Genomic DNA, 12054 nt, shown 5'->3' with positions numbered 1-12054 from the left:
TCTGTATTTTCTGCCAGATGGCAACAGGGAGCAAAAGAAATGACCTGGGTGGGACATAAACCACCCCCTCCCCAGGTACTTTCCCCTGCAACCACAGGAGATGCAATACCTGTCCCTTTACCTCCCCCCTCGACTCCATCCAATGACCCAAACAGTCTTTCCAGGTGAGGCATAAGTTCACCTGCATGTCCTCCAACCTCATCTATTGTGATCCGCTGTACCAGATGTCAACCTCTCTACATCGGCGAGACCAAGCGTAGGCTCGGCGATCGTTTCGCTGAACACCTTAGCTCAGTCCGTCTCAACCAACCTGATCTCCCAGTGGCTCAGCACTTCAACTCCCCCTCCCATTCCCAATCTGACCTTACTGAGCTGGATGATCAGCCATGATCATATTGAATGGCGGTGCAGGCTCGAAGGTCCGAATGGCTTACTCCTGCACCTATTTTCTATGTTTCTATGTCCTAGGCCTCCTCCATTGTCAGAGTGAGGCCCAGCGCAAATTGGAGGAACAGCTCCTCATATTTTGCTTGGGCAGTTTACACCCCAGCGGTATGAACATTGACTTCTCCCACTTCAGGTAATCCCTACTTCCCCTCTCTATCCCTTCCCCCTTCCTAGTTCTCCTACCTACAACGGGACCCCACCACTGGCCATATCTTCCCATCCCCTCCCCTCTCTGCGTTCCGCAGCGACAGTTCCCTCCGCAACTCCCTGGTCCACTCGTCCCTTCCTACCCAAACCACCCCAACCCCGGGCACTTTCCCCTGCAACTGCACGAGATGCAACACCTGTCCCTTTACCTCCCCCCTCAACTCCATCCAAGGACCCAAACAGTCTTTCCAGGTGAGACAAAGGTTCACCTGCACCTCCTCCAACCTCATCTATTGCATCCGCTGCTCTAGATGCCAACTTATTTACATCGGCGAAACCAAGCGCAGGCTCGGCGATCGCTTCGCTGAACACCTGCGCTCGGTCCGCATTAACCAAACTGATCTCCCGGTGGCCGAGCACTTCAACTCCCCCTCCCATTCCCAGTCTGACCTTTCTGTCATGGGCCTCCTCCAGTGCCATAGTGAGGCCCACCGGAAATTGGAGGAACAGCACCTCATATTTCGCCTGGGCAGTTTGCAGCCCAATGATATGAACATCGACTTCTCCAACTTTAGATAGTTCCTCTGTCCCTCCCGTCCCCTCCTCCTTCCCAGATCTCCCTCTATCTTCCTGTCTCCACCTATATCCTTCCTTTGTCCCACCCCCCGACATCAGTCTGAAGAAGGGTCTCGACCCGAAATGTCACCCATTCCTTCTCTCCCGAGATGCTGCCTGACCTGCTGAGTTACTCCAGCACTGTGAATAAAAACCTTCAATTTGTACCAGCATCTGCAGTTATTTTCATATACTTCTCTCCTACTAGTCTTCCTGTCTCTGACTACATCCTATCTTTGTCCCGCCCCCTCCCCTGACATCAGTCTGAAGAAGGATCTCGACCCGAAACGTCACCCATTCCTTCTCTCCGAAGATGCTGCCTGACCCGCTGAATTACTCCAGCATTTTGTGTCTACCTTGGGTGGGACATGTCTTTGATTATGTTGGCTGCTTTTCTGAGGCAGCATGAAGTATACATGGTGGCAGTGTTGGAATGTCTGGTCTGTGTAATGACCTGGGCTACGTCTATAACTCCCGACAGTTTTTTTGCAGTCTTAGGTAGAGCTGTTCCCAAACCAATCTGCAGAGGTTTGTCAGAGTCAATGAAGACGTGTGGAATTTCCTCAATCAGAAAATGAGAAGAAAAGTCGTCACCCATATAGGGTAGTGAATCTCTGATAAGTATATTCAGGACAGACAACAACGTTTAAGATATGAAGAGGATCAAAGGATATGGAATTAGTGCAGGTGAGTAGTGCTGAAGTAAAAGATAATCCATAATTTAATTGAATGGCGGCAACATCACAGTCTGGTTTGGGAACAGCTCTGCCCAGGACAGGAAGGCCCTGCAGAGAGTAGTGCGTTGGGCAGAACGCACCATGGGAACTACACTCGCCTCCCTGCAGGACCTATACATCAGGAGGTGCAGATCGAGAGCAAGCAAGATTATGAGGGACCCCTACTACCCCAGCAACGGACTGTTCCAGCTGCTACGGTCAGGCAAACGCCTCCGCTGTCATGCTGTGAAAACGGAGAGGATGAGACGGAGTTTCTTCCCACAGGCCATCAGGACTGTTAACTATTACAACTCCAGGGACTAAATTTTCTTTTCTGTATTAATTTTAACTTATATGCTGTAATTGTAATTTTATTTTTTTTGCACAATCCGCAGGCATTGCCACTTTCATTTCACTGCACATGGTGTATGTGTATATGACAAATAAAATTGACTTGACTTGACTTGCATACACAATGAGAGAATGCTGACTTCTACTTCTATTTCTGATGTTCCTCTGTCTCTGACATAATTACTCCATCCCTAATTGCTTCTCTATTGACAATTCAGAGTTAATCACTTTGGTGGTCTGCAGTCACATATCGACCAGGCCAGGTAAACTTCTGTTCCTGAAGGACATCGGTGAACTAGATGATTTTTATGACAGTCTGGTAGCCTTGCGGTTACTGTTACTGAGATTGGCTTTTTCCCCACAAAGTCATTTAATTACCTATATATGCAGATTTCTCCAATATATTTCAATTCTCTCGACTGAAAATTCTGGAAATGTTGAGGATAGAGAACAACAGTTCCAGGTAGCTTTGGACTTTCAACAGCAAATTGGACCTGCACAATTGTTTCAATTGTTTATTTTTGACATTATTTGATTGACTTATTCCTCTCATCAATTTAAATCGATACTTACAGTGGAACTAATACAAAGCCTGAATCTGTGCCTAAAATTAAAGAACTGCAGATACTGAAAATCAAAAATAAAATATTCAGCAGGTCAGGCAGCTTCTGTGGAGAAGTAAAGTTAGCATTGCAGATCGATGAATTTTCATCAGATCTAATTAGGTCGTTGACTGATTTCTTGCCTTTCTACAATAATTTGAGTAATTCAATTATTCGCCAGCAGCATTAAAAATATCAGGACTTTCCATATTTTGTGACATAGGAGGTCATTTGGTCCATCAAGCCATTGCTGCTCATAAGGCGATCCCTTTTATGCTACTAAAATTCTCCATAACATATTCCTCCCATATTCCCATCTACCTCCCCTCACATTCTACCATGCACCTACACATTAAGGGCAACTTGCTCACCCTTGAGTTATGAGGAAACTGGAGCACACCAAAGGAAACTCACGCAGCCACAGAGAAAATATAGCAACTCCCTTGAACAACACTGGAGTTCAGGACTGAACCTGGGTCTATGAAGCAGCAACATTACCTGCTGCACCACTGTGCTACCTATGCTTTGGATGAATAATTTGTGAATTTTGCACTCTTTCCAGTTGACGGATACAAATTGCCCCCTTTGTATGATATACAGCAGAAAACAATTTTAAAGCAAAATGAAAATATTCTGCCTTCTGTTCAAGGATTTCTTTAAAATCCTCCCACCAAAGGCTTTGTCATCTCTGAAAACTCCTTGAAATTTGGCTTTGTGCGAATCACCTTGGGCCATTTTCTCATGCTATCAACACTACAAAGTGTCAGTTGTGAAAAACATAACTTCAAATAATCCTTCGGTGAGCTTTTCCAACGTCAGGAAGGAAGATTCCAATATTACATCAAAAAAGTATAAAATTAAAGAAATGAAAATCCTACCTCACAGAATATTGGTAATTTTTTGGCAAAATCAACCACCCTTGTAATTGCGGGCGTGATAATTCTTGTAAACTCACTGAAGGCCTCCAGGTCCACCTTGCTCCCTTCAGGTGCATTCTCTATTGGCGCCTGCCCAATTTCCTCAGGCTGCAAAATGAACACAATATCACGTGTAAACATATCGTGCATTCCTAGTTACGAAGTCACTATGGACTTTTTGCTGCAACAATTTAAGATTTAACATTAAGCTTGTCAATTTACGAAACGTGACATTTTGCGCCCTAATTTCTCTAAGAATGCAAGGTACCTTTGTTTAAATTTAGAGTTGAAATACTGGCATTTTCAGGGAAAGGAAAAATCCTCTTGATCCAAAGCCTGGCTTTTTTTCACAAACCGACTTAATGTAGTGATATTGTTGGGAACACGCATATCCATCAATAAGGGTAATCCATATTATAATCCATCAATAAGAGTGGCACATTGGCATAGTGGTAGAGTTCCTGCCTTATAGCGCCAGAGACCCAGGTTTGATCCTGACTACGGGTGCTATCTGTACAGAATTTGTATGTCCTCCCCGTAACCACTTGGGTTTTCACCGGTTTCCTCCCGCATTCCAAAGACGTACAGGTTTGTAGGTTAATTGGCTTCTGTAAAATTGTCCCTGGTGTGTAGGATGGAAATAGTGTAAGGGTGATAGCTGGTCATTGTGGACTCGATGGGCCGAAAGGCCTGTTTCCAAGCTGTTTCTCTAAAATCAAAACTGAAGCCCAGCAAACCAGGGATTAGACCAAAGTCCCAATGAGTGGATAATCAGGAGTGCGAGGCCAAAGAGATGTGCCTGCTTAACTCATCTGCCATCTATGGATGTCCATTTGAAAATGCCTGGACGCTGTCCTCGTCTCCACCTGCCTGCACTCATCTTTACCTGGACAAGGTGGTTGAATATTGTTAAAAAATATTTGTGTTGAACTGATTTAGAACCTCTTAGTGAAGAATATTTGCAAATTCTCACATCTACATTTTTCCATCTGGGGAGGCTTTCTTTCCTTAAACCTTTGTGGCTGAAGATGGAATATGATCAAAACATTTACGACACATGGATGGGCACAGAACACAGGTTAAATCAGGAAGTGAACGCACGGTGCCTAATTTTTTGCACGTTGTCAAGGAACTTGCCAGAAATTTCCGTTTCTGTTTCCAATGGTCTCCTTGAGCATTAGTGGCGACGTGAGCCTCTGTCACTGTTCGTATAAGTTCCCATTCCTCTTCTGTTGGCTCAGGTTTATCAACAAATGTTTTTGTCCGCTCCTCTCGACGCCTCTTCTCTCGGTTCTCTTCTATTAGTTTACGTTTTGCTAGCCGTTTGCCATCATCCAATACCACTAATTATACAAAAAAAGGAAATATTACCATTTTTCCTACAATCATCACTGTTCTTACATTACTGTGACTGGAGAATTGTTACTAATGTCAATTTAACAGGTTCCCTTGACAAACATCCAGATTACTGTGTCGACATGAATTTCATCAGTATATTATCTTCCAGATGCTATCAGTCTTTTATGAATAAAATGAAAATCATGAATGGTAGAAACCTGAAATTAAAAAAGTGTTAAATAGGCACAGGAGATCAAAGTGTTCAAATCCTATAATTACTTGAAATATTATCGCTTTTATCGCCACAAAAATATTGTTCATAAAATTTGTAAATACGAAATACAGCGAATACCTATTGTCATTTTCAGCACAAATAATATCATTGCTGCTTCTGGCATTAATGTGCATTTTCAGCTTTTGGTGTCTACAAGGAGAGAATCCAATGATTCCTGTAAATATTCATGCACTCGCTTATGTAAATCATTTTAGAATGGTAACCGCAGAAGCTTTAGAGGGAAGGCTAATTTTGAAACAGAAACAAAGTAAACAGTTAAAGCAGTGATGTAAAATTTGCTTACAGTCAGTTGCCATGCCGACAGCAATGCACTTTTTAAACCGGCATTCTTGACATTGATTCCTTGTAACTTTATCGATCATACATTTGTCTTCATGTTTACAACTGTAGGTTGGATGAAGGTTTTTCTGTATAGTTCTCCTGAAAAAGCCCTAAAATCAAAAGATCAGGATTTATAGGGAAATCTTCCTTTAGTTCATCTGATGATACAGTGACATTGCACCCAAAAAAACTGAAAACTGCTATTATTCCTTAATTTCTCCTGTGCACTAATCCTGTAATAGGAGATTATTTCATTCTGTAAAGTCTGGGCATCGTTGTGAAGGCCAACATTTCTTTCTTATTCCTAACATAGGTAGTGGTGAGCTGCATTGCTGCATTCCTCCTGGTGACGATACTCCTGCTAGGGATTCTCAGAATTTGGACCCAGTAATCACGGAGCAACAATGATAATGTTGTGACTTGGATGGGAACTAGCAGATGGTGGTGTTCCCATAGACTTTCTGGCCTTGTTCTTCTCGGGTTTGGGAGGTGTTGCTGAAGGAGCCCAAGTAAGTAACCAAATCTATAGATGGTATTGGGAATGAGTGCTTAGGATGCCTGATGGACCACCAATTAAGTGGGTGTTGAACTTGTGAATTGTTGTTGATGTGACATTATCTAGATAAGTGGTAGGTGTCCATCATTCTCTTGATTCATGTCTTGTAGATGGTGGAAAGGCCTTTGGGTATCAGGATGCAAGTCTCTAGCCACCAGATACCTAGTCTCTGATTTGTTTTTGCCACCACAGTATTTATGTGGCTGGACCAGTTGAGTTTCTGGCCACTGGTGACCTCCCAGATGTGTGGGAGTTGAATATCAAGAGTGGTGTTTCGGCTCCCTCGTGTTGATGAGGGACACCACCCAGGACTTGCATGATGCTTTGGTACTTGCCATGTATTAGCCTGTGCCTGAATGTTTATGTCTACTGCGTACAGGACAGGTTGGTTCTTTTATTGAGGAGTTATGAATGGAACGATAGACGGAACAAACATTCCCAGTTCTGTTCTTGGAAGGGTCCTGGAGAGGTACAGCACAGAAATGGGCTCTTTGTACCACCATGTCTATTCCAACCTTTATCCATCTAATCATATTTCTTTACATTAAGATTGAATCTTTATGTGCCTTGCATAGGTAAGTGTTGTCTTTCTAAGTGCCTCTTCAGCACAGCAATTGTATCTGATTCTATCACCTTCTCCGAAAGGACAATCCAGATATTAACTTCTCTCTAAAAAAAATCTTGCCCTTCAGATCCCCTTTAAAATTCCTTTCTCACTTTGAATCTATGGCCTCTTGTGTTTAATACCCCTATCAAGGGGAAAATATTTTGACTATTATACCTCTCATAATCTTCTATACATCAATACACCTCTGCCCGAGCCGCCTATCATTTACTGTGTTAGATTTAGCTCTTAGGACTAGTGGATTCAAGGTATATGGGGAGAAGGGGTACTGAATCTGGATGATGAGCCATGATCATATTGAACGGTGGTGCTGGCTTGAAGGGCCGACTGACATACTCCTGCACGTATTGTCTATGTTTCTATGTTTCCACTCCTACCTGACTTCCAAAATGCATCGCCTTGTACTTGCTAGGATTAAATTCCATTTGGCAATGCTCTAAAACAGTTGAAGATGGTTAGACTACCACCAAAGCCTCAAGGAACTCCTGCAGTAATATCTTACGGCTATGATAACAGACTTAGAACACTAATAATTATGTACCCAGGCATGGGTTGTATCTTCAACTACTTAGTGTTTTTCTCTTGATGCTCATTGGCATCAACTTTGCCATGCTTCCTTGATGTTGTCTTGATGTCAAGATTAGTCCCTCTTCCCTCATCCTTCTGTGAACCTGGGCGATTTCCTACATGTTTGGTTTGATGCCAGTGCTGAAACTCTCTTACAAAAGTTTGGTAATAGATGCAGCTAGTTCTGGATCCCATGTCTTCAGTACAGCAGCTGGATGGTATTGAGCTCCATAGACGTTCCTGTGTCCAGTGCTCGCAACAGTTTTCTGATAGCATGTGGAATGAATTTATCAGCTAAAGACTGGCTTCTGGGAAACTGGGGATCATCGGAGATTGCCCAAATAGATTATTAGCTTGGCACTTCTAGCTGAATGTGGTTGTAAATATCACAGTTTCACTTTTGACCTTTACATGTTGCATCTGTGATTTCTGACGATTGGGAAGTTTTGGAGCCTTCGCTTTTGTGAATTAGATTCTGGCCCTGTCAAATCGCTTGTGTGAATTAGATTCTGGCCCTGCCAAATCGCTTGTGTGAATTAGATTCTGGCCCTGCCAAATCGCTTGTGTGAATTAGATTCTGGCCCTGCCAAATCGCTTGTGTGAATTAGATTCTGGCTCTGCCAAATTTCAATTTGGTATCACCTTGAGGATGGTGGAATTTTCTACAGGAAATCTCCTATTTTTGTCTTTTCTGGAGAAGACGGAGGATGGATTCTAATCATGTGCACTTGCATCAGAGAACAGTGCCTAAAGACAGTACAGTTAGGACATTTACATCTACTCTGTGAACGAGGGTTGACACAGGTCATGTTGATCGAGCACTCAGAAATTTTATTAACTCCACCTTTTGTTAATCCAGCATCGTGTGGTCAATTATCCAACCTGCTGGTCAGATGTACTGGCATCAGTCAGCACAGCCAACTGTTTTATTAACTGTGCAGCTCTTCAGCAATACTGTCTCAATATATCACATATACAAAAATACACATTAGATTAAAAGAGGAAATATTAAATATTGTTTTGAGTATTGGGAGCAGCTCCATCCAAGACTGCAAGAAATTGCAGATAGTTGTGGACGTTGCCCAGCCCAACAAATAGTCCAACCTTACTTCCTTTATTCCCGTTCTGAATCTGAGAATACATTTAATTATTTAAAATCTACTTCTGTATCAAGACATGAATAAAATCTCTAATATCGCTTTTTTTTTAAAAGGCATGGGACATAACAACATGATCAAGATCTAGAGAGGAAAGGATGGTCTGAGAAGTTAACATGAAAGAGGACTGATTTAAGGGTCAGTTTAAAAAAGGGGAGACAATAGAGGGAAGTAGAGGGAAGTACTTACAATGAAACAATGTTGTAGGATAACACGCTGAGGTCTGTGAACAGTTTTACAGCATTTGAGATTGCCGGTGTCCTTACCTTACACCCTTCACAGGTGATGCAACGATAATGATACCCTGTGGCCTTGTCACTGCACACAACACAAAGCTCATCTTTGTCAAGATAACTTGGAATATAACCTTCAAAATGACACAAAGGGAAATAACACATGTTACAAAAATATCTACTAAGGTGCAATGACTAAAATAAGATCACTCAAGTCCTCCATGAATGCCTATGAAGAAACCAAGGTCAACATGTAACCTTTCATCAAAGGGCAGACATTTAGTAATAGAATGTCTCTTGACAGTTTTTTGGAAAATGGGTTTACACAGTTTTAACCTTTTCCTTGACTTTAATTGAATTTATACCAAAAACAATAAAAACATATATGTGCTTAGATCTGTAAACATATAGGACTAAATGTTAAATGTTTCTAATCAAGGTACTTGCCTAGAAATAATAGTATGTTGGAGAATATAGATATTGACCAGTGTGAGGTTTTCAACATTTGTAATACTTTTGCTTTGAAATTGAATAAATGCTTGCAAGATACCCAGTCTTTGTTTTTGTCGCCAAAGTACTCATATGGGTTTCTGGTTACTGGTGGACCCCCCTGATGTGTGGGAGTTGGCTACAGTAATGTAATTGAATGTTAAGGTCGGATGATTAGGCTCCCTCTTGTTGATGCATTGTTACTTGCTACATTTTCGCTGTGAATTCTACTCTATCATTGAATTTGCTGATCAGTTAAAAGCAAATGGTAGCCAAAACAAAATGTAAAATGTTCTCGTATTTCTTTCTTTCTCACCTTCTTCTCAACAAAACTCACTACCTAATCCCTTCCCTCTGCTGGGGATTTGGAAAGGACCGTAGTTGTTCAATGGGTAGATCTCCCATCCGCCACCACTCTCTTTTCCAAAAGGTGCCAGTTTTTACAGAATATAATCTCACCAGGCCCAATTGTCCTTGTTTCAGTATGAGGCTAGATTGGGAAGTTAATTGGTCTTGGAAATCACAACCAAGTCTAATCTTATCCTAATGCGATTTCTTCATCTGTTTTTCCAGCACAGATATAGATAAAATTAGAAAGAAATGGCCTATTTTTTCTTTGCTAACCAAGGCAGGCATGAAGCCAATTCTAATATAATTGAAGCAAAATATTACAGGATTCTTGGCTGGTAGCACCAAACAAGCAGCGTTGTGGCAATTATAGTTCAAGGCTGAGGAAGGCACAATGTATGTTTACCACTCTGTGGTATATACCACTCCAAATCCACAAAGCATAGACACTTATAGAATAATACAGCATGGATCCTATAGCCCACTGAGTCTGTGCTGACCATCAAACACCTGTTTATACTAATCCCACAGACCCCAATTCCCATAAATTCCCCCAGATTCTAACCCCTAAAACACTAAAGGGGCAATGTACAGTGGCCAGCAATATACCCACATGTATGTCTTTTGGACGTGGGAGAAAACCAAAGGGAACCTACATGGTCAAAGGCCAAATGTACAAATTTCACACAGATAACACTGAAGGTCAGGATTAAACCTAAATCGCTGGAGCAGTATTGTAAATGATAATTTTTAGGATCAAGTTTCCAATAATAATTTCATGGTAATATTTTTTGAATATTTTAGCTAATGAGTTGCACTTACAGCCACTTTATAGAATCTGCATGATTCAAGATAAATATAAACATAATTAAAATGAAATCATATTTTGAGCTCATTAATTATATGACTTTCTTCTGTGATGAGTTTATCTGAATCTGTTGCCCAGGTTAGAATCTGCAACAAGCCATGTGCATCCATCACACTCATACTTGCTCACTCTGATTTTGGGTCACAATTCTCATCTCTGCTGGCTCTCCTCTAAATTTTTTTTCCCATATCTTTCCTCATATCTTTGCTGGTGCTGTTTCCCAAAGTTCCGGTACCCGTCTGCACCAAACATTGCTTTTCCCCCATGACTTATTTTTCTACAAAGCAATACGCAACCAAGTCAAAATGATTCTTACAAATCCAGGGATACTCTGGCAGCTTCCTTATAATACTGGGCTGAACACAAAAATACTATAATGGGCACCTGATGTACGATTTATTTTTAAAATTGTAGCTTTCAGCCCACCTCGTTCGATCGCAACCTTTCCTCTATTTGATATTATTTAAGTCAGTGCCCACCTTGTGTGTGCCATCCAGGTTCCAAACCTCCACTTCACCATCAGAACTCTGGCGAACCATTTCAAACTAGTGTTTGGTGTTGGCAAATCAGTACTTTTTGATTTACTTTGCTTTCTTTAAAAAAAACCTCCAGCAATGTGGCATGTACACTGGCACTATGATTTTTCAGTATTATTTTTTTTTAAATCACAAAGATTGGTACAAATATGTATGAACTAGGAATGACCTCAATGGATAAGAAATGCTGTTAAATCTTTGCATTGTGAAGTCTTATTTTCTGTCATAATGCCATTTATTTAGAAACGTACGTCTTTTTTCAATACATTTTAGTGTACAGCACTAAGCTCCCGACAAATTAAGTTATATCTTTTTTGCTATAATAAAGTGTGGTGTGATTGTACTATATTAAAAATAGACAACTTTGTATTTTCAACATAGAGCTAAAAATTATGAATGAAATTTTGATTGGCTAACCTTTTACAGAATGGCGAGTAATTTTACAGCACACCATTGCAGAATCCTAAACATAATTTGCCAACTTAAGAGCTTTTACTTTCATACTTTTGTTAAAATACACCAAAAGTAATTGCTTCATAATTTCGCGTTAAAATAGTTTAAAAGCACAAGCATGAACTTGGGTGTCAGGCATCTGATAAATCCTCACGCACATCGAAACATTCAACAGCCACTTCAATTCAGGGTTAATAGGAAACATACCAGGGCAAATCAGTAGATTAAAAATAGATCTAACAATGGACTATACCTTTTTTCGAAGCGAACAATGGTGCTTCATCTTGACAAAAAACATCTTTTCCATCACTAAAATATTCAGCCTGGCCGAAGCGATTCATACTTGAATATATGTTACAATACTCGTTCTTGAACTCGTTTCCAGGGAAACTGGAAGGCTGATTCACTATCCAGGTTTGGTCCATGCAAATGTTCCCGTGAGGAGCCAGAACATCACAACAGCCATAAACCTG

General features: G+C 41.1%; 1 protein-coding gene across 9 annotated transcripts in view; it reads right to left on the bottom strand.

The window, feature by feature from the left end:
• The window catches only part of thrb (thyroid hormone receptor beta), a 137120-nt gene that overhangs the window by 11662 nt on the left and 113404 nt on the right, over positions 1 to 12054 (bottom strand). For all 9 annotated transcript variants that reach the window (XM_078421097.1, XM_078421065.1, XM_078421135.1 and 6 more), the window contains 4 exons: positions 8921 to 9021; positions 5712 to 5859; positions 4933 to 5138; positions 3757 to 3903 (listed from right to left, as the gene is read on the bottom strand). In XM_078421097.1, the coding sequence (XP_078277223.1) occupies positions 3757 to 3903; positions 4933 to 5138; positions 5712 to 5859; positions 8921 to 9021 (602 nt within the window). The remainder of the gene's footprint in view (positions 1 to 3756; positions 3904 to 4932; positions 5139 to 5711; positions 5860 to 8920; positions 9022 to 12054) is intronic.

This window comes from Rhinoraja longicauda, chromosome 2 (genome assembly GCF_053455715.1).
Source record: "Rhinoraja longicauda isolate Sanriku21f chromosome 2, sRhiLon1.1, whole genome shotgun sequence".
Lineage (NCBI taxonomy): Eukaryota > Metazoa > Chordata > Chondrichthyes > Rajiformes > Arhynchobatidae > Rhinoraja > Rhinoraja longicauda.
This window is presented reverse-complemented; position numbering and strand designations above follow the sequence as displayed.